The 25,106-nt window shown below is 39.9% G+C and overlaps 1 protein-coding gene across 1 annotated transcript in view; it reads left to right on the forward strand.

Moving 5' to 3' along the window:
• LOC127658920 (anosmin-1-like) overlaps nt 1–25,106 on the forward strand; it is an 87,410-nt gene that overhangs the window by 25,378 nt on the left and 36,926 nt on the right. The window contains exons 3-4 of the mRNA XM_052148491.1: nt 20,102–20,164; nt 22,717–22,939. Coding sequence (XP_052004451.1) covers nt 20,102–20,164; nt 22,717–22,939 — 286 coding nt within the window. The remainder of the gene's footprint in view (nt 1–20,101; nt 20,165–22,716; nt 22,940–25,106) is intronic.

The following is a 25,106-nucleotide window of genomic DNA, read 5'->3' on the forward strand; positions in this document are numbered from 1 at the left end:
ACAAAGATGCATGTCTAGAAAAACTAGGCTCCACGAGGACAATCCACATACATGCTTAAAAAGAATGTTTCTTTATCGGTACGTATGGTTCCACGGAGAACCTTGAACATCCATGGAACCTTGTTGCACAAAAGGTTCTTTTTAGTGGAAAAAGTTTAATTTAGGAACTTTGCACTTTAAAATAGCTCAGAAATGGCTTGTCTCCATGACAACCGTAAACAGGCGTAAACCCTGTAGTCCCGCAAAAACGACAAATTAAACAACTTTACAGCTCAAATAATTCATGAGTTTTATCATACGAATTAATGCAAGCGCTTTTATAAAATTATAAGCTTCGTATTTCTGCCTTTTAAACCCTCCTAAAATGGGCCCCATTGACTTGTATTGTAAGTGTCTCACTGGAACACAGATTTGTATTTTTTTGGGATTTTCTCCCTAATTTGGAACGCCCAATTCCCAATGCGCTTCAAGTCCTCGTGGTGGCGTAGTGACTCAATCCGGGTGGCGGAGGACGAATCTCAGTTGCCTCCGCGTCTGAGACCGTCAATCCGTGCATCTTATCAGGTGACTTGTTGAGCGCGTTACCATGGAGACGTAGTGCGCGTGGAGGCTTCGCTATTCTCCGCGGCATCCACGCACAACTCACCACACGCCCCACCGAGAGCGAGAACCACATTATAGTGACCACGAGGAGGTTACCCCATGTGACTCTACCCTCCCTAGCAACCGGGCCAATTTGGTTGCTAAGGAGACCTGACTGGAGTCACTCACAACACGCCCCACCGAGAGCGAGAACCACATTATATTGACCACGAGGAGGTTACCCCATGTGACTATACCCTGCCTAGCAACCGGGCCAATTTGGTTGCTAAGGAGACCTTGCTGGTGTCACTGAGCACGTCCTGGATTCAATACTCTCTGAGCTACCCATGCGCCCCATTTTTGCTCAAATAAAGAAAAGGAGGGACGAGTCGAAATACATTTTTTGTGGTAATCAACATAATGACACAAATGCCGTCGATTGAGCTGAACTTGAACCCAAAATATTCCTTAAAGGGATAGGACTGGGCAATACAATTACACAAACAAAATGTTATTTCTCTGTATATTTTCATTTATTTGCTTTGAAAAAGCTAAAAGTGGAATTGTTCAATCAGAGAAACAATTGTTTCAACTAAACAATGATTGTAGACAATTAGATTCAATTTTTACAAGCATTAAAATACAGAAATGTTGTTTAAAATAATCAAGTCATGTTTTCCCTAAATGAATGCCGCTTTTTGCTACTGAAGAAACACTCTTAAAACGTAAAGCTCTCGTACTCGTGAATCAAGAAAATATCTAAAGCTATTATAATTATATCGCCTGCGAAATCATGAATATTTGGCGCATCGGCCAACTAAGACGCTTGGTTCGCTGTTTCTCTCTATTTCTTTGCACTCTGCTGTACTTTTACCACTCAAATATTCTTTTAGACTCAGTTTATGTAAACAGGTAAATTAGTGAATTTATTTGCTTCCTGATCTCTTGTTCCTGCTGTTCTGTTGCGGGCGTGCAGTGCTGCAGTATGTGTGTGGCACTGGGCCGCTCTGGAGGGCTGGTCAGACCCACAGCAGGACGTGCCCTGATCAGACATGCCTATTAACTTGAATGGGTTAGAGGGGGGGACACACCCGGGCTTCTGTCTGCTATCTGCTCAACTCATTACTCATCATGGTGGGTGGCAAAATAGCAGCGTAAAACTCCACAGCCAAAAGAGCGGCCTACGAGTTGAGGATATGTGTCCAGGCGCACACTTATACAGACGTTCACACGGTTATATGAACGCACTCTCATGCAGCGGGTCGTTGTGCTGTAACTCAAAAGAGGAAGTCTTCAAACTAAATCTTTTCATCCAATAAAAATGTCGCATTTAGATGGTGTGTGCATATACGGTGGGGTCTAAAAGTCTGAGACCATATTGCAAATCTAGAAGTTTTTGTATGTGTATTAAAAAAATAAAATAAATATTACAATTGTTTGTTCTGGGTGGCACTGCCCCAACTCTCTCCTGAAATTGGGCCTAACAACTGGCTAAACAATAACAACACTATATTTTAAATGTTTTCCTATTAAATGTTATATATATACACACACACACACGCACCGATCAGCTACAACATTAAAACCACCTGCCTATTATATAGGTCCATCTCAGACCAGCCCATCTGGCACCAACATTCAGGCCACAGTCCAAATCACTGAGATCACATTTTCCCCATTCTGATGGTTGATGTGAACATTAACTGAAGCTCCTGACCTGTATTTGCATTTAAGCACTGCACTGCTGCCACACGATTGGCTGATTGCTGTGTGTGTGTGTGTGTGTGTGTGTGTGTGTGTGTGTGTATATGTCTTTGTGTGTGTGTGTGTGTGTGTGTATATATATATACACATAAAAAAATATATATATACACACATAAAAAAAAATATATGTATACACACATAAAAAAATATATATATACACACATAAAAAAAATATATATATACACATAAAAAAATATATATACACACATAAAAAAAAATATATGTATACACACATAAAAAAATATATATATACACACATAAAAAATATATGTATACACATAAAAAAAATATATATATACACACACAAAAAATATATATGTATACACACATAAAAAATATATATATATACACACATAAAAAAAATATATATACACATAAAAAAATATATATACACACATAAAAAATATATATATACACACATAAAAAAATATATATATACACATAAAAAAATATATATACACACATAAAAAAATATATATATACACACATAAAAAATATATATATACACACATAAAAAAATATATATATACACACATAAAAAAATATATATATACACATAAAAAAAATATATGTATACACACATAAAAAAATATATGTATACACACATAAAAAATATATATGTATACACACATAAAAAAATATATATATATACACATAAAAAAAATATATATACACACATAAAAAAATATATATATACACACATAAAAAATATATATATACACACATAAAAAATATATATATACACACATAAAAAAAATATATATATACACACATAAAAAAATATATGTATACACACATAAAAAATATATATGTATACACACATAAAAAATATATATGTATACACACATAAAAAAATATATATATACACATAAAAAAATATATATATACACATAAAAAATATATATACACACATAAAAAATATATATGTATACACACATAAAAAAATATATATATATACACATAAAAAAAATATATATACACACATAAAAAAATATATATATATACACATAAAAAAATATATATATACACATAAAAAAATATATATACACACATAAAAAATATATATGTATACACACATAAAAAAATATATATATACACACATAAAAAAATATATATATACACATAAAAACAAATATATACACACATAAAAAAAATATATATACACATATAAAAAAATATATATACACACATAAAAAATATATATATATACACATAAAAAAAATATATATATACACATAAAAAAAATATATATATATATACACACATAAAAAAATATATATATACACATAAAAAAATATATATATACACACATAAAAAAATATATATGTATACACACATAAAAAAATATATATATACACACATAAAATAATATATATATACACACATAAAAAAATATATATGTATACACACATAAAAAAAATATATACACACACATAAAAAAATATATATACACACATAAAAAAATATATATATACACATACAAAAAATATATATATATACACACACAAAAATAAATATGTATACACACACATAAAAAAATATATACACACACATAAAAGAATTATATATATATATATATATATATATATATATATATATATATACACACATAAAAGTAATATATATATATATATATACATGCACATACACACACACACATAAAAAAATATATACACACACATAAAAATAATATATATACATACACATACACACACACACACACACATAAAAAAAATATATACACACACATAAAAATAATATATATACATACACATACACACACACACACATAAAAACAAAATATATACACACACATAAAAATAATATATATACATACACATACACACACACACACATAAAAAAAATATATACACACACATAAAAATAATATATATATATACACATACACACACACACACATAAAAACAAAATATATACACACACATAAAAATAATATATATATACATACACATACACACACACACACATAAAAAATAAATATATACACACAAAAAACAAATATATATATATATACACACACACACATAAAAATAAATAAATAAATAAATATATATATATATATATATATATATATATATATATATATATATATATATATATATATATACACACACAAAAAATACAAATATTTATATATATATATATATACACACACACACATAAATATATACATAAAAATAAATATACTTATATCTTTTTAATAATATTTTAATGCCATTCATTTCAGAAAATGACTCTTATGGTGTCTTTTATGATCTGAACAACCACTTAATAATTAAACAGCTTGTTTTAAGATTAGGTTTCACTAACATTATATGTGCAGTCTGCTTTTTTAACATTGCTTGCAAAATCTGTGCATGACTCATGTTTGATACGTTTGTCTGATTCATTAAAAGAAGAACGTCATCAATCAGGATGTTTGTGAAGATTCAGATGTAAACAGTTTTGTGGCATTTGATCATGTGAACTCGTTGTACAGATGGTCAGATTGAATCACACAAGATGCTCATAGGGACATTCTCAAATCTCACTGGTGAACACGACGATCAGATGTGAATCATTCTGGCATTGAAGCACAAGAGCAACATACCAAACATGCATTTTAATAGACGTGCTGCTAATTACATTTTTAATGCAAAACCAAATCATTTCTCAGTCATTTGGACCTGCTGTGGTTGATGTTTTTCTCTGGCAATTGTATAAATAAACAGCAGTTTGGGCATAATTACTTTTCCGCAGCTGACAAGATAACACTGCTTTCAGTGTCGGATAGCAGCTCAGTTTTAATTTACTCTAAGTCTTTGAGGGATTATTGTAATCAGAACAGCTTGTAAAATCCTCTTGAACTGATAAGCAGCTAGGAGTGTTTGACAGGGTTTGATGGAAACGGTATGTTTGCTTATCAGTGTCTCAGAGTAATGGACTCCTTTTTTATAAAACACGTCTGAAGCACTTGAATTCCCCATTTATTGCATTACCGTTGCCACATTTTAGCAAAACGAAATGACGTGCCTTAATTACATGTTTGGCTGCAGTTTCCCAGTGAAGTGTCCAGAGGGGGGCGCCAAAAGCGAGTGAAAGTGTCGTAATCGGACAAGGATTTTAAGGTGAATGTTAGATGGAGGTTTTAATGAATTAAATGTACCTCCTTAACCTAAAACTGACTGATGGTGTTCTAAAAGCAGATGCGACTTTTGTCTGAAGCATCCACGTCATTTCGCGTCGTTTCTGACACTTTTGTCTCACCTTTCAGCTTGCCTGTTTGGAAGAGAAGTGCCTTTGTGTACATGGGCGGCTGAGGCTCAGGTGGTAGAGCGGGTCACGGGGTTGGCGGTTCGATTCCCGGCCCACATGACTCCACATGCCAAAGTGTCCTTGGGCAAGACACTGAACCCCAAGTTGCTCCCAATGGCAGGCTAGCACCTTGCATGCCGTCACTGGTGGGGGTTGTGTGTGTGTGTGTGTGAGTGTGTGTGAGTGGGTGAATGGGTCACAGTGTAAAGCGCTTTGAATACCGCTAAGATGAAAAAGGCGCTATATAATGTAATTTCTGTGCAACTAACATCAGCATATGAAGTAGCAAAAGTAATAGTCAAAGATGGCAGCATCAGAGTAGCTCACATTGAGATGAATGCTAATGCTAATGCTAATGGATCGAGAAAGCTCTCTTGGACCGCTCAAATAAACAGAGCAATGTTTTAAAAGTGCTACAGAGTCACAGTGTTTCACTCTTTAGAAATTCAACTTGCTATCGAGCGCAACAGTGTGCGTCTGGAAGTTAAAGTTCTATGAATCTTTCTCCATAGGAGAATCCCTTAATTAACGATAACTTATAAACGTTTAAAGACGGACCTGTCGTGAGCTCTAAGGTTGTTAATCGATGGTATAAGCGTCTGTTAAAGCCATCAGTCCTCATTATTTCAACTTAATTAAAAGCAGTGATAAATGGCATAATTCTTGGTGAAGAACTACACTAGGGAAAGATCCAACAATCAGAGAATCGCAGCCAACAAAGTGCACCAAAAGTGCTTTGCAGCGACCGCACACTCCCATGATTCACTGTGAATGATGCAATTGAGTTTTTATTTACAGTTGAAGTCAGAAGTTTACATACATTAGCAAACTATAGTTTTGGCAAGTCGTTTAGGACATCTGCTTTGTGCATGACACGAGTCATTTTTCCAACAATTGCTTACAGACCGATTGTGTCACTTTCAATTGACTATAATCACAATTCCAGTGGGTCAGAAGTTTACATACACTAAGTTAACTGTGCCTTTAAGCAGCTTGGAAAATTCCGGTGGATGTATTTTAAGCGAATATGAAACCACAACATATTCCACAGTTAATGTAGCATACAAATTCAGCATTAACAAATGTGATGCACTTCTGGTTTAAGCCCCGCCCACACCCGGTTCTATCCGAATACAGATACATTTTTAATTTGTATTTTTTGGGGGGATTTTCTCCCCCAATTCCCAATGCGCTCTTAAGTCCTCGTGGTGGCGTAGTGATTCGCCTCAATCCGGATGGTGGAGGACGAATCTCAATTGCCTCCGCGTCTGAGACCATCAATCCGCGCATCTGATCACTTGACTTGAGCGCGTTACCATGGAAACATGGCATGCGCTGAGGCCCATGGCATCTACGCACAACACGCCATGCTTCCCTACGAGAGCGAGAACCACATTATAGTGACCACGAGGAGGTTACCCCATGTGACTCTACCCTCCCTAGCAACCGGGCCAATTTGGTTGCTAAGGAGACCTGGCTGGAGTCACTCAACACGCCCTGGATTCAAACTCAAGAACTCCAGGCGTGGTAGCCAGCGTCTTTACCACTGAGTTACCCAAACCATCGGTACAGATCATTTTGACATACAGATACAAATACAGACGATGGCTTCATTGCAGTGCACACCCCTAACTTACAACTCTTTTTTTTATTTTTTATATATATATATATATATATTTAAAGAAATCCCTTTATGCAAATTGAGTGGGGAAAAATACTTCAGAACAAAGATGGCTGAAAAGGTGGGCAGTTGCACTCTATTGGCTTGGATAGGGGTGACATCCCTGACAAATGCACTTCAAATCGTTCTCTGATCGTCAATCTTAATAATGCTGAATGTTATTTCTTATAAGTCCGTTCTATCTGCAAAGGCAAAATACAGTATCTACACAGAGACAGGCGGGTTTGATTCAACTCTGCTCAGAAGTGAGACGATTTTATAATCAAAAAAGTCCTTTTTCCCAGTTTCAGTGCTGGTGTTCTTGAGTTTTGGCTGCGTATGGCAGCAGAGTGATTTATTGTGCCCGTAGGAGAATGACAGTGTAAATTGTGTTGTGTTATCAGTCAGTTACTCAATGCATCTTGTCCTCGGCATTCATTATAGAGGATTTCCCTGGAATGCATTAAGAGGAGTTGAACATTCACACTCGCCTGCAGTCTGCCAGCTGACAATGTCAAGAGGGTCATTAGAGACTCGTATTTCCCTTCAATCAGACGGTTGTTTGTCATTACTAAACCCTTCGTTAGTGCTGACCTGATGTTATCTGGTGTCTTCGAGTTTCCTGTTGATCAAACTCCACTAAACTGTTCAAATGATCTAGATCTGGTTTAAGCAGTGCATTCTTACCAGCAAGGACGGATTATGACTTGCAAAGGCCCTGGGGCCAATTATCTCCAAGGACCCCCCACACCCAAAAGTTGTTGAGTGTGGGGGGGGTGTTGTTCATGCCCAAAAGGGTTTCCAAGCGGGGGGCATCAACAAACTAGATTGCGCAGCCTTAAAGCCCACTGGAAAGTCAAATGCCCCCTGGTAGTCAAGGGCCCCCTGGTAGTCAAGGGCCCCCCTGGGCAGTCAAGGGCCCCCCTGGTAGTCAAGGGCACTCCTGGGCAGTCAAGGGCCCCCTGGGCAGTCAAGGGCACCCCTGGACAGTCAAGGGCCCCCCTGGTAGTCAAGGGACCCTGGGCCGTCAAGGGCCCCTGGGCACTGGCCCCATTGGGCCAGTCGATAATCCGTCCCTGCTTACCAGTGCCAGTGAAATTTCATGATTCACAGCAAAAGTAATTGCTAATGAAGGCACATTTTCATTTTAAAAAGTTAATATTTTGTTAGATTTATCCTTTAAGCAAAACGCGACACAAATTTGACCGTGAAGAAAAAAAGGTAACAATTCAAGATCTTTTTAATATGTTTTACTTCAAGTAAATTCCATTATCCAACAACTGTACAACCATCTTGCCCAGTACAGACTCTGAATGCTTCATATCTAGTGAAAACAGAGCAGCTTCTTCGACTCCCCAACATTTTTCCCAGCACCTGTCATCATGTTGACATTGCGATCTTCTCCTTCAGCACCCCTGAAATATTGATAGGCCACTGCGAAGGGCGCATGTATACCATAAATCAGATATATCGCCTGGTGACAGACGACCCCCTGAGTGGGTCCTTCATTTCCCAGAGTGTCTACACCCGCATTCTTATCTCAAATCTGACCCTGTTCTGATGGAAACATCCTGTTGAGGCGTCACATCATGAAATGTAAACTGAGCCGGGGGAGGACAGAAGATTAATCGAGCTTGAGTTACACAGTCCAAAATATCAGCCCTCATCTCGACTCTGTTTATGAGCACTCAGACATGACAGAGCTTGGGTAGCTGACAAATGGAACTTAAAATATATGGAGGTTTTGTGAAAAGTGTATGTTTTTAGATGCTTTTACTGTCTTGTTGTGTAACAAATTCATTTTTAAAAGTACAGCTATTCCGTGCATGAAATCGGCATGCACAATATTATAATACTTATTTCAATGTCATAACAAAATTCCATCAAATTTAATTGAGTAATCTTAACATATTTTTTTTTTTTTTTTTTAAGTTTTATGAATTTAATATTGTGTTAAAATTACACCGTTAATTCTGATGAAATTTTGTCAAGAAATTGAAATGCGTAAATCTTAAAAATGGGCTAACAGGGTTCGTACAAGGTGCCTGAAGAGCCTGAAGTGATTGAATTTGGCTTTGAAGTCCTGGAAAACCCTTGAAAATAGCAAACAGAATGGGCCAATCACAATCACAGCGCTGCTCAGAATGGGCCAATCACAGTGCTGCTCAGAATGGGCCAATCACAGCGCTGTTCAGAATGGGCCAATCACAGCGCTGTTCAGAATGGGTCAATCACAATCACAGCGCTGCTCAGAATAGGCCAATCACAATCACAGCGCTGTCCAGAATGGGCCAATCACAATCACAGCGCTGCTCAGAATAGGCCAATCACAATCACAGCGCTGTCCAGAATGGGCCAATCACAATCACAGCCCTGTCCAGAATGGGCCAATCACAGCGCTGCTCAGAATGGGCCAATCACAGTCACAGCTCTGTTCAGAATGGGCCAATCACAGTCACAGCGCTGTCCAGAATGGGCCAATCAAAGTGCTGTTCAGAATGGGCCAATCACAGCCCTGTCCAGAATGGGCCAATCACAGTCACAGCGCTGTTCAGAATGGGCCAATCACAGCACTGTCCAGAATGGGCCAATCACAATCACAGCGCTGTCCAGAATAGGCCAATCAAAGCGTTGTTCAGAATGGGCCAATCACAGCCCTGTCCAGAATGGGCCAATCACAGTCACAGCTCTGTTCAGAATGGGCCAATCACAGTCACAGCGCTGTTCAGAATGGGCCAATCACAGCGCTGTCCAGAATGGGCCAATCACAATCACAGCGCTGTCCAGAATAGGCCAATCAAAGCGCTGTTCAGAATGGGCCAATCACAGCGCTGCTCAGAATGGGCCAATCACAGCGCTATTCAGAATGGGCCAATCACAGTCACAGCGCTGTTCAGAATGGGCCAATCACAGCACTGTCCAGAATGGGCCAATCACAATCACAGCGCTGTCCAGAATAGGCCAATCAAAGCGCTGTTCAGAATGGGCCAATCACAGCCCTGTCCAGAATGAGCCAATCACAGTCACAGCTCTGTTCAGAATGGGCCAATCACAGCGCTGTTCAGAATGGGCCAATCACAATCACAGAGCTGTTCAGAATGGGCCAATCACAGCGCTGCTCAGAATGGGCCAATCACAGCGCTGTCCAGAATGGGCCAATCACAGCGCTGTCCAGAATGGGCCAATCACAATCACAGCGCTGTTCAGAATGGGCCAATCACAATCACAGCGCTGTTCAGAATGGGCCAATCACAGCGCTTCTCAGAATAGGCCAATCACAATCACAGCGCTGTCCAGAATGGGCCAATCACAGTCACAGCTCTGTTCAGAATGGGCCAGTCATAATCACAGCCCTGTCCAGAATGGGCCAATCACAGCGCTGTCCAGAATGGGCCAATCACAGTCACAGCTCTGTTCAGAATGGGCCAATCACAATCACAGCGCTGTCCAGAATGGGCCAATCACAATCACAGCCCTGTCCAGAATGGGCCAATCACAGCACTGTCCAGAATGGGCCAATCACAGTCACAGCTCTGTTCAGAATGGGCCAATCACAGCGCTGTCCAGAATGGGCCAATCACAGCGTTGTTCAGAATGGGCCAATCACAGCGCTGTTCAGAATGGCCAATCAAAGTGCTGTTCAGAATGGGCCAATCACAGCGCTGTCCAGAATGGGCCAATCACAATCACAGCCCTGTCCAGAATGGGCCAATCACAGCGCTGTCCAGAATGGGCCAATCACAGCGCTGTCCAGAATGGGCCAATCACAGCGTTGTTCAGAATGGGCCAATCACAGCGCTGTTCAGAATGGCCAATCAAAGCGCTGTTCAGAATGGGCCAATCACAATCACAGCGCTGTCCAGAATAGGCCAATCAAAGCGATGTTCAGAATGGGCCAATCACAGCGCTGCTCAGAATGGGCCAATCACAGCGCTGCTCAGAATGGGCCAATCACAGCGCTGCTCAGAATGGGCCAATCACAATCACAGTGCTGCTCAGAATGGGCCAATCACAGTCACTGAACTGAACGGGAAATTTCAGTACTTTGTAAGTTGGAAAGTCAAACATTTTTAAGAATGACCCATTTACAATTTGAGTCAGTTCCTCACATACATCTTACTTGGCATCTGCAAACTCCTGCAGTTTGGCTAGTGAACTATATTACTGCAGGAATCATTTATTCAGTTTAGTACTAATGGATAAACTGTTCATTGAATATTAGTGCCTTGTTGACACCAGTTGCTTCAAATTATTGCTAAAATGTCGTTTGGAATATGCTCTCTTTTATTATAATGAATGGCAAGTGGGTTGATATTTTGTTACAGTTGTAGAATATTTATACAGTTTTTAAGATTTATGCATTTCAGTTTCTTTACAAAATTGCATTAGTTGCTGGAGCAGCATTTGGGCCAGACAACACATGATTTATTTAACATCTAAAGACATTTCTCCATTATAAGTGTGGTTTAATACTTCCGTGGCTTAATACTTCACTGTTTCACAGGTCATGATGAGGACAGTCTCACTGCTGGACACTTTGGATCATTTTCTTTCATTGAGATGGTAAAGGTACATGCCACGTGCAGTGCCCGCTTACAGATTTTCAGAGGGGTAGCAGATGTGTAGCTGAGAATGACTGCTGTCATCATGCGACGAGGGAGTCATGCAGTATTAAAACGACTTGCTGCAGACAACGCACAACCCGGCCCTATCCGTTTCCTCACTTCATAAATAAAGCAAGCGCATTTGATTGAGGAGCACATGTATAATTTATAAACGCTCTCGCTGGCGAGTTCTGCGTCTCAGGGTCTTTTGTTGTTGACATGCCTGGCGGGCATCGTGTTGTGTGTGTTAGCGTTCATCTGAGAGTAGATGTTAACATTTGTTATGTCTAAAGAATGCAATGTAATATCGGGCGATACATTTTCCCGTTTGGCCGATTTGTCTCTTAAGGCAAATTCATTCTCCCTCTCTCTCCTCAACAGTTCTCTGTATTGTCTGATGATAAAAAGGCACATATTAATAAAACAGCATGGAGCTTACAGCGGAACCATTGTAGTCCGATTCCCGAACAAATGACTCTTATGAGCCGGTTCTCATAGTTTGGCATCAGGCTGCTGAGGAAATCTTTGAGAATCCGAGCATTCACGTGACTAGCGTGACTGCACGACACTAACCAGAGCGGCTCATGTTTCCTCTAAAGAGACTTTCTCTGTGATAGTAATTAGAAGATCTGTTGGAGGCCGGCTAACCCACTGTGAAGTCCACCATGATGTCACCAGTGTAAACATTACCACGCTCACTAACCACGAGTACTGCTTTGAAGTCAAGTCAACCCAGCTCATGACCGGCAATGATGGATGTGTGTGTGTGTGTGTGTTCATTAACCTTTGACTGTCTTTCTCACATGTGCAGTTTGGTGAGGTTTCATACACTGAAGCTATTTGGCTTGATTAGAACATTTACACAAACATTAGAGATGTTTTGTTTTTCTCCTTTCTTTCCTGACACCGAAGGCATTTTTGAAAGATTTTGCATCTAAAACTCAAACAGAAAATAAATGCTCAAAATTTTGTGTTGTTATCCAACATGTCAAGTGCATCTGGAAATTACTCTTATGAATCTGCAGCGTGAAACACACAGCGGGACCAGTGTAGTCCTATTCCCGAACAAATGACTCTTATGAATCGGTTCTTTTGAATCTACAGCGTGAAGCGCACAGTGGGACAGTGTAGTCCTATTCCCGAACAAATGACTCTTATGAATCAGTTCTTTTGAATCTACAGCGTGAAACGCACAGTGGGACCAGTGTAGTCCTATTCCCGAACAAATGACTCTAATGAATCAGTTCTTTTGACTCTACAGCGTGAAACATACAGCGGGACCAGTGTAGTCTGATTCCCGAACAAATGACTCTTATGAATCAGTTCTTTTGAATCTACAGCATGAAACATACAGTGGGACCAGTGTAGTCCTATTCCCGAACAAATGACTCTTATGAATCGGTTCTTTTGAATCTACAGCGTGAAACGCACAGTGGGACCAATGTAGTCCGATTCCCGAACAAATGACTCTTATGAATCAGTTCTTTTGAATCTACAGCGTGAAACATACAGCGGAACAGTGTAGTCCTATTCCCAAACAAATGACTCTTATGAATCAGTTCTTTTGAATCTACAGCGTGAAACATACAGCGGGACCAGTGTAGTCCGATTCCCAAACAAATGACTCTTATGAATCAGTTCTTTTGAATCTACAGCGTGAAACATACAGCGGGACCAGTGTAGTCCGATTCCCAAACAAATGACTCTTATGAATCAGTTCTTTTGAATCTACAGCGTGAAACATACAGCGGGACCAGTGTAGTCTGATTCCCAAACAAATGACTCTTATGAATCAGTTCTTTTGAATCTACAGCGTGAAACATACAGCGGGACCCGTGTAGTCTGATTCCCAAACAAATGACTCTTATGAATCGGTTCTTTTGAATCTACAGCGTGAAACACACAGCTGGACCGGTGTAGTCCGATTCCCAAACAAATGACTCATATGAATGAGAGTATTCACTGTTATACAAGCATAGTGCCAGACACATGTTTAATGCACACCAAGTTCATCTCTTTATTTCTGTGATATTGATTCAGAGTCCTGAAAGCACAAACTACCATAAAACTGAATGGTGTGAAACGGCATATCATTGAACGCAACTCACTGTGCTGTGCTGTGCTGTAGTATGCATGCAAACTCCAGTAGTGCATTGAAGCCAAAACAACAAACCGCATTACCCGTTTACGAGCTGGCGCTCAAGCATGCAGAGATGGGGTTTGAGTCGGGATATACACACTGCGTCCTCACACTTCATTTAACAGCAAATACATTTTTCCCTGCCAATAATAGCGCTGCCTTACGAGCTAATTAAAACCTCGTAAACAGCTCAGCTCACTTACTCAGCAATATCAGTTTATGGGTAATATGTTTGAAAGACGACTCGAAGTCTAGAGAATGGATTTGCCTCCACCATTCCAATGTTCATGAAGGAATAGTTCTCCCAAAGATAACAATCATGTCATCATATCAGTGAATAACAACTTAATTGTTAGTCTCTATTGTCAGTTTACACTGTTTAATGTCGTCGTTTTCAGCCTAACTTGACAAGATGGTCCGATATTATTTGGAGGTTTTAGTTCCTGTGGGTTGGCACGAGTCGGTGGGGTTTGGGTCTCGCCCAGCAGCGGTACAGAAGCAGCCGTGTCATGGTTTGCTGATGGTCGTCTCTTCAAGGACTTTTCTAGCGTAAACCGCAGCAGTGACGCTTTTACAAGTGTATCTGAGGAATGATATCCCACGCTAAAGCAACATCTGCAAAGTACACATGCATGTACCACTACAAGTTAGCCGGTTTTGTTTGCTTAATGTTACCTGTCGGAGTCCCAGTCATAGCGCCGCTGCATTCATCAGTAGTTTTGGAGGAGGACTCATGTGGTGGGCATGTTGGAGGAAGCTCTGTGGCAGGAGGATGCTGAGAGGATGACTCCACCAACTCGGTCTTCTTGCAGTCGAAGTCTTGTGCTCTTAAGTTTATTTCATGCACTGTCAAGTGCTTCATCAGATTTGTCGTGTTGCCAGTCTTGGCAGCAATTATCTTGTCGCAAATATTGCATCGTGCGCTGTTGGCATCGAGCCTGGTGAAATGTAGCCACACTTTTGATCTTTTCCAGATCTTTCACATGTATGGGGTTTGAGATGCAGGCACACTACAGCCTCACATGTGAGCCACGTCTGTGGGTGTAACCGGCGTAAACTAGTGTTTTTCCTTGATGACTAAATGCAGCCAATCACAGGCTGTAAAACAGTTAAAGGATGGGAAAGGAGGAGGCGAGAACCGGCTTGACGATATAAATCATAGTTTAATGGAAAACTTAAAAGACAACACAAACACACATGACGGACATGTCCGCTAACGATCTCTCTCTCCCGCACAGCCCTCTGCAGTCAACCTTTAAACCTCACGGAGGCATAATTAGCCTAATACGGGACCGGGTGTGTAGGATCACGACCCGGCCCCGCCCTCCGCCCTGCCACACAGGCACTTTTACATTTTGGCACATCTAGCATGCTACATGCTTATCACTGACGTTGAGATTAACCCCTTAGGTATCGAAACTTGGTACCGAACGACAAGACATGTGGAACTAGATCAAATACAATGTGAATCCTGAACTAGGAAATGTTCTTGCAGCGGAAAAGCGCCTGTTGAGTATTATTCTGGTTAAGGCACTATTTACCATTTGGTTGCTGTTGTGTGAAGCACTTAACAGTAATAGTGGCACACAAGAGTCTGTGCTCATATATGAGCAGAATTGAAGTTGAAAAGGTCTGAGAGTCTGTGGGTTGGCACGAGTCGGTGGGGTTTGGGTCTCGCCCAGCAGCGGTACAGAAGCAGCCGTGTCGTGGTTTGCTGATGGTCGTCTCTTCAAGGCCTGTTCTAGTGTAAACCGCAGCAGTGACGCTTTTACAAGTGTATCTGAGGAATGATTTCCCACGCTAAAGCAACATCTGCACGACGGATCCAGACAAAGAATGAAGTATTTGTGTTTTCTTTGTTACCTTGCCTTCATAAATGATTATCTTTTGTTGTAATTTAAAAAGAGAAACTCACTGTCACACTCATGTCGTTCAAAACCCTCATGCTGTCATTGTTTTTGTTGAATGCAACATACAATTTGAAGAATGTTCAAGCAGCTGTTTTCCATACAACTGAACCATCTGTTCATAATGACCACTACTGTCAAACTACAAAATGACACAAGTTCAATTTGAGAGTAGAGGTTGACCGATGGTGGATTTTCCCGATACGATAACTAAGGTGGTGGAAAAGGCAGATAGCCGATTAATCAGCCGGTCATTTTTAAAATTGATTTATAGAATGCTAAAAAAAAATCATTCCTTACAGATGCAGTTTATCGTTCAACAAAAATTCCAATAATAATCCATAGAAATAAAATTGAAGACTTTTACCCATAAACATGCCTGAAACATATGGAGTTACATGTGTGCCAAAATTATTATAAATAGTCATTTTGAGTGTGCAAAATGATATCGAGCGCACTAAAATTTTCTGTGCATGCAAGATATTTATATGAGATATTTTGAGCGCAAAAACTGAATTTTGTACGTGCAAGATGACATTTTGAGTGCACAAAAAAGTTAATTGTAAAGAAAAGTATCTTCTTGCAAAGATGAATTCATTTTTTGCATGTGCAATAACTCTCACACGCTCTCTCTCCTCATTTGCCCTTTGCGTGAACAAGTCCCGCCTCCTACATCAGGATTGGCTATTACGAGCTGCTTACAAGCGCTCAGTGATTGGACAGTTGAGGTAGCTACAGCAACCATGAACATCTCAGTGTAAATATTGCAGAAGAGCCAACAGACACAATGCTCCAAGTTCAGTACACACTTTATTTACTGTATGCAGTGATCATTACAAAATATATTTACCCTGTGGATTATAGACACCAGGAATACTGTAATGTAATAAATGCAAATGAGTTCTTTCTATTTTTGTGCATTTTGCATTCTCAAACAACTGATGTTCAATATACAAAACGACACCATTACATTTTAAAGTGTAGTTTCACACATCGGCGAGATTATATTAATATCATTTCAGATAAAAGTAGTAAGTATAACTTGTTAAGCTATATAACCAAATACTAATATAGACCAAACTAAGAGAGCTAGACCGATAGTTAACTAGCTAGTAAGCCTATTGGCAGTTTACAGGCTAAAAATATATTTCATAACGTTTCAATAAAAACAGTTAAGTCTACAAAAGAGCTGCTTTCATGTGGTCATAGTGTGTTACACATTTCCATTCTTGAAAACAAAGTATCGCCTTCTCCTCTTCCTCCTGTTATGATTAGCAGTTTGATCTGTGATCTAGCCAGCCAATCAAAATCTCCCACCTCATCTCTGATTGGCTGAAATTCTGGCACATTTTAATGCTGCAAACTTGTTGAGCAAGCAAGCGGTCAAAGTTATGAGCACACGCAGAGTGCATATGAGGAGGGAACGAGTTAGTTCTTGCACACGCAAAAAACAGTGCAAAATTCGCTCAAAATGAATTCATCTTTGCAAGAAGATACATTGCTTTACAAAACGTGTGCAAAATAACTTTTAATGCACTCTAAATATCATCTCGCACACACAGAAAATGTTTGTGCTTAAAATAAAAATATGCACGCTCAAAATACAATTTTGTATGCGAAGAATTGTGGCACATACAGTATTTAACTCCATAGAAACACACTGGGGACTCTTATTTTGAAATGATGGAGGTTTGGCTCTGTTGCAATGCTCCACATTTAAGTATTTATCATGTTAAGCTTTTTATAGCCTATACGATGTTGTTCGCATAAACTCGTACGACTTCATCATGTGCAAATTCCCGGATGTGTAATGCAGACGTAAGCGTGAGTTCCACACACAAAGCATTAAGGACATACTTATTAAGATTATGCCCTTACCCAAACCCCTTACTGTCAAACTTAAAGCATTTTAGCATCGGTTTAGCTAGCTATCTATAGCCATACATCCAAACAATATCTAACGTAACGTAGGTCAAAGTTTATAGGACTATGTCTTCGCGCATAAAAACGTTAATAAAGTACACATGCAGGTACCACTACAAGTTAGCCGGTTTTGTTTGTTGGTTTGTTTGCTAAATGTTAACTTACCTGTAGGAGTCCCAGTCATAGCACTACTGCATTCATCAGTAGTTTTGGAGGAGGGCTTGTGTTGTGGGCATGTTGGAGGAAGCTCTGTGGCAGGAGGATGCTGAGAGGATGACTGCACCGGCTCGGTCTTCTTGCAGTTGAAGACGGAGCAACTTTCTGTCTTAAGTTCATTCCGTGCACTGTCAAGCGCTTCATCAGATTTGTCGTGTTGCCAGTCTTGGCAGCAATTATCTTGTCACAAATATTGCATCGTGCACTGTTGGCATCGAGCCTGGTGAAATGTAGCCACACTTTTGATCTTTTCCAGATCTTTCACATGTATGGGGTTTGAGATGCATACACACTACAGCCTCACGTGTGAGCCGCGTCTCTGGGCGTAACCAGCGTAAACTAGTGTTTTCCTTGATGCCTAAATGCAGCCAATCACTGGCACTTTTAGATTTGGGCACATCTAGCATGCTACATGCTTATTACTGACGTTGACGAGATTAACCCCTTAGGTATTGAAATTTTGTACCGAGCGACAAAAAATTTTTTGATACTCGATTGTTTTAGAGGCAATTCGGTCGGTGCCTAAAATGTATCGAACTCGATACCCAGCCCTATGTATTAGATGGAAACGATGTCCAGCGACATCATTGGCTGTACGACTGCACGATATCATACGAACTAGCCAAATGTAGAGAAGTCGTATGAATCCTGACGATTTTGCCATGTGAGTGTGTTCAAAGATTTAGTTTTGAAACGACGTAGACTTGGCTCATTACCATTATTTGAGATTTGGAAAAGGGGGAATGATTTTCAGTGAATAACAACTTAAATTTGGGTCCTCACTAAAAGCTAGACTATTCAGAAGACTTGGAATATAGCGCATAGTTGATGGTAAAAATCACCATCCTCTTTTATTGTGTGAAAAACGTTTTTCCAACATTTTTCAAAACATCTCATTTTGTGTTCAACGAAACAAAGAAAGCCAGTTGGGTTTGGAATGACACAAGTAAGGGATGATGTACAGTCAGTCGGTTGTTATCGCATAATAAACCCCGACACGGTGATCAGGACAGCGAAGCAAAACGGAGAACTTTTGTATCACCCTGAAGGAATTTATCGTGCGATAACAACCAAGTGACTGTACATCATCCCGCTTATTACACGGCTACTAAACAAATAAATAAATACATGGACATAAAATATTGATATGCATTGAAATTGTCATTTGAGAAGAAATCGCTTCTCGAGGAGCAGGGGAGATGGCTCGCAGAACTCAGAGGTGCGGTCTGATACGTCTTAATCCCCTGATTTGTGGTTGTTACAGAGCAATATCTGACCACTAGATGGCGCCATTGACCAATCAGAATCGAGTATTCAAGAGAGCTGTGTAATAACTTTTGATTAAATGATGACCGGGAGATCTAGTCATTTAATATTTGTGTTTCTCAAAAGAGTTGTTTGTCTGCAGTTGTTTCGGTGTGAAAGGCTCGTCCTTTTCATTTGTGCCCAGAAATGTCTGAATTAAATCACTTGTGTGTGTTGTGGAAGAGTGAATCTCTGCCACATTCTCAGTGGTGCATCATTCGTTTACCGCTCACAGCTCTGCTCTGGATTCGGTACATAGGACAAACGTTCACGCCGGTGCCAGAGTCGATCAGGTCCAGACGTTTGAGTAAAGAAAGAGAGTGTCGCAGTCCTAATCGCTCTGTGTGGAGTAGATGGACTTCAAACCGTGAAACCAAATGAAGCCTTTCAGAATGGGCTTGTGCTGATCTGCAACATTTAAAAGTGTCGTCTGAATGGCTTTATGTGCATGTCACGCCGCTCTCTGCAGCTTGATGCTTAATTGTGTTCATTTGCAGCATTCTGTGGTACTTGTGTATAATGACTCAAAACTGTATATCTAAAAAAATACAGTGTAACTAAAAGTAGCGATGCTACTAATGTAAGTAAATGTTTCAGTAATGTGTCAGTAGCTCTTATTTATTCATGGTTGTCTACTGTTTCTAAACTGTATTGAGCTGACACTGTCTCTCTGGTCTTCTTTTAGTGTATGGAGCCTTGCAGGGCATCATGGGACCTGAAGGAGAACCAGTGTCAGGACTTGTGTGAGGTACGTCACCAGCGTCTCCCAGCAGCCTGTTGAGAGATGGAAAATTCACTCAGGGAAATTCTTAGTGACTGTTCAGGAAGTAAAGCGTGACTCGCTCTTCTTAATGGCACTTTGCAATGCAGCGCTAAGCTGCCGAGTAACCGAGATATTGTCCAACAGAAACACTGCAGAATAATCATTTTCTTACTGAATATGTACTGAATTTGTACTGTTTTCCAGTAAAAGTATCTAAATATTCTTAAATTGAGATGCATTTACTTGAAAAGCAAAGTGCCATGAGATATTTTGTCTTGTTTTCAGAGAAATCTAGTAAATGTATTAACGTTCTTGCTTGTAATAAGAAAAAATAACCTTGATTTAAAGGCAAAACACTATTTTTCTCACCTTATTGGCAAATAGTTTTTCTTGTTGTAATCATGAAACCCACCAAATTTGGTTGGATTTCTCTGTAAGCAAGACTTAATATCTCATGTTGTTTAAGCGATTTTTACCAGAAAATAAGACAAAAATATTCAATTAGATTATTTTTTTTGCAGTGAACAACTAACCAACCAAAACTGTCAAAGCTAGCTTAAACATCACAAAAAGTTGTATTTAAGCCTTTAAATATATATAAACATTTCAGATATAAAAAAAATGAAAAAATATTATTTTATAAACGAATTGCCATGGGGTATGAAATATAAACTTAATTCTAGACTAATTTTCTGAAACATGTCTTGTTGCACGAATACAGATTAATAAAGTGATTTTTTTTGCTATGAATCCATTGACTAGCTTTTTATGTCATTTTAATAATTTTTGCTTGAAAAACCCATCCATCCATCCATTGTTCCATCCTTCCATCATCATTCCATCCATTCATCGTTCCATCCATCCATCGTTCCATCCTTCATTCCATCCATCATTCCATCATCCATCCATCATTCCATCCATCCATCATTCCATCCATCCATCATCGTTCCATCCATCCACCATAGTTCCATCCATCCATCACTCCATCCATCATTCCATCCATCCTCCATCCATTCATCGTTCCATCCTTCCATTCATCGTTCCATCCTTCCATCATCGTTCCATCCATTCATCGTTCCATCATCCATCGTTCCATCCATCCATCCATCATCGTTCCATCATTCCATCCATCATTCCATCCATCCATCCTCCATCCATTCATCGTTCCATCCATCCATCCATCATCGTTCCATCATTCCATCCATCGTTCCATCCATCCATCCATCCTCCATCCATTCATCGTTCCATCCATCCATCCATCATTGTTCCATCCATCCATCCATCCATCCATCCATCATTGTTCCATCCATTCATTGTTCCATCCATCACTGTTCCATCCATTCATCGTTCCATCCTTCCATCCATCATTCCATTCATCTTTCCATCCTTCTAACCATCCTCCCTTCCATCCATTGTTCCATCATTCCATCCATCCTCCATCCATCCAATGTTCCATCCATCCATCCATCATTCCATCCATCCATCCATCCATCCAGCATCGTTCCATCCATCCATCCATTATTCCATTCTTTGTCCATCCTTCTAACCATCCTCCCTTCCATCCATTGTTCCATCATTCCATCCATCCTCCATCCATCCAATGTTCCATCCATCCATCATTCCATCCATCCATCCATCTATCCAGCATCGTTCCATCCATCCATCGTTCCATCCATACATCATCTTTCCATCGTTCTATCTATCATCCATCCATCCATCATTCCATCCATTGTTCCATCCTTCAATCTATCCATCATTCCATTTATCACTCCATCCGTCCATCCATCCTACTTTTAGAATCCATCGTTCTATCCATCGTTCCATTCATCCATCGTTCCATCCATCCATCCATTGTTCCATCATCCTAGGTTTAGAATCCATCGTTCCATCCATCCATCCATCGTTCCATCCATCCATCCATCCATCCATCCATCCATCGTTCCATCATCCTACTTTTAGAATCCATCATTCATCCATCCATCCATCCTACTTTTAGAATCAATCGTTCCATCATCCATCCATCCATCCTTCCAACATTCCATACATCCATCGTTCCATCCATCATTCCATCCATCCATCAATCATTCATCAGCCTTCCAACATTCCATCCATCCATCCGTCCATCCATCCATTTTTTTTATTTTTGCTTAAAACCAGAAAAAACGAATTGCCATTGAATGGGGTATGAAATATAAACTTAATTCTAAACACATTTTCTGAAACATGTCTTATGTGGCATAAATTTGCTTCTCAAGTAAATGTATCTTGTTTTAAGGATTTTAGGAGTTTTTACCTGAAATCAAGACAAAAATACAGATTAATAAAGTTATTTATTTTTGCTGTCAATCCATTGACTAGCAGTTTGGCTTGAAAAAGCCCGTCCGTCCGTCCGTCCGTCCGATGTTTTCTCTGTCAGACTGTTGGGTCTGTAGACCTTCAAACTTAAAGCTATTAAAACCAATTAAACTCTCCAGACTTTTCAAGTTTACTTAATATTACACTTACCCAATTGCTTTTTTTCTTGTTTCTGATTTCAGAATCTCTTTCCAAAGAAACACTATGAATGTCTGACGAGCTGCGAGTTTCTTCGTTCCGTCGAGACGGTGAAACAAGGCGACTGTCCAGCGGCGGAGCGAGCGAGCGGGTTTGCAGCGGCCTGCGTTGAGAGCTGTGATGCGGATGCAGAATGTTCTGCTCTGAAGAAGTGCTGCTCCAACGGCTGTGGACACACCTGTCAGAACCCAAAGAACCTCTATAAAGGTACAAGCTCTTGCTCCGCACTACCGAAGCTGGTAATGATAATCAAGAGGATCCCCACATTCTCAAAAACAGGTTGTTGAGTTGACTCGGAAATTTAACGGTGCTCTGAGTAACTTTTGTCTTTGTGTCATCTTGGACTTACAGTGACACCTAGTGGCTTGGATGCAGAATCATTTAAAATCAGTAGATTTAAGTTTCAGAAGCTATTGCAGAAATGTAGAATTCACAGTCAGTCATGATGTCCAATAACAGGACTGTTAACCAGCAAAACTTGAAGTTGGTTGAGCAGCATGATGTTTCTGATGAAGCTAGTTAAACAGGGAATTTGAACAGGGAGGTTTCCAAGTAAACGAGTCCAATAAGAAACTCTTTTTCATGGCTTTCTCTCTATTGTGATTGTTCTAATGTAAATCGGTTTGACTCCCGATGCTAAACCTTTTAAACGTGCTATCAGCCTTTTCAAACCCATGAAGTTCTCCGTTCTTCTGCAATAAGCCGAAACCTCTCTAAATTTCGCCAGTCATATGAAGGATGCTTCACAATTTATCTTTGAGAATGTTGATTGATGTCAGATTTGCTCGTTTCCCCTCATTTGCAGAAAGTCATAAAGTAAAAATCCAAGCCCAATCACAAACATGAACATTGAATTATTATATGATCAGTGTGTCAAGAGTGTAATTGTTTCTATCTGTGCCATGGCACTGCATGGAGTTGATGACGAGCCACGATGCTGGAAACAATTAACAGGCGAAATTGAGCATTGACGGTCGCTTGTGGTCTCAATCGCTCTCAGATGTTCTTGCAGGTGGGCAGTTGTAACCTTGCATGTATCCCTGACCCTGAGACGAAGCATATCTCAATCTTCAATATTGCAAAAAGATGTAAAGACAAGGAGATGACCGCTGGGGGTTTGTCACCGACGCCCTGTGTGGTCTTTCATCACATCTGAATCTGACAGAAGCTTTGCAAAATACAGTAACGCCTCTCATTTCCTCACTTCAAAGACTGCTTCTGGCGATGCATCTTAATCGCCTTATGGAATACAGAGAAATCTTGTTTCATTTCAACAATGTAAGAGAGGTTGCGCAAGATCATGCATCTATTTTTGTTCTTTAAAAGAAAATATTAACCCTGTTTAACATGAAGCACTGCATGTTTAGTACATATAGTTAATATTTCTCTGGCCTTGTTTGTGCAATACTGCCTTTTAGTTTGCTCAAAAAATGTGTCTTAAGTTGATCACACACCCAGACGTGAGTGGTGGTGGTGTAGTGGGCTAAAGCACATAACTGGTAATCAGAAGGTTGCTGGTTCGATCCCCACAGCCACCACCATTGTGTCCTTGAGTAAGGCACTTAACTCCAGGTTGCTCCGGGGGGATTGTCCCTGTAATAAGTGCACTGTAAGTCGCTTTGGATAAATGCGTCTGCCAAATGCATAAATGTAAATGTCAATGTACCCTCGCCGCCGCCTCCAGCGACAGCATCCAGCTACAACTTCAGAAGCTGCTCAAAATTCTTCCGTGCCACTCATAGTTTTCCATTCAATTGCATTATATTGTCCCGACTTGTTTTCAAGGGACATGTTGACGTTAACAAAGACTAGTAGATGCATTGGGGCGAATTCGCTAAACAGTTGCGATTTTCAAACCACCCACAATGCAGGTCAAGCAGGCGCATTCAGCGCTAAAATGTCTTCAGTCATTAAGTTGTGTCATCCCTTTCCGAAACTTAAAATTTTTGTTGTTTGACAGATCGAATAAAGCCTAGGCTACCTTCTGAGTAATGCATAATATATATGACAAATGACACCCTTTAATCTTTCAGTTTGCACAGTTGCACCGGTTTATACACCAACTTGCAAACTCATCGACATCGCTCTGATCATTCTTGAAGAAGTGCAGAATAAGGATACGCCATCAACTGGTCCTCAGCCAGGCGGACTGCATCCTTCAGCGACACCGTCTGGTGGCACTGGACCCACTCCGTGCTCCTTTTGGGCATCCGCTCGATGAACTGGTCTAGCACAACCAAGTTGATAATTCCCCCGGCTTCACGGTCCTCCACTAGCACTCAGCCTTTGCATTATGTGACATTCTTAACGACGGTCGATTAATTTCCTTCACAAGTAATCTAAGCCTCCAATGGAGGTCTGACAGTAATTTTAG

This window comes from Xyrauchen texanus, chromosome 18, assembly GCF_025860055.1.
Source record: "Xyrauchen texanus isolate HMW12.3.18 chromosome 18, RBS_HiC_50CHRs, whole genome shotgun sequence".
NCBI classification, from domain to species: Eukaryota; Metazoa; Chordata; class Actinopteri; order Cypriniformes; family Catostomidae; genus Xyrauchen; species Xyrauchen texanus.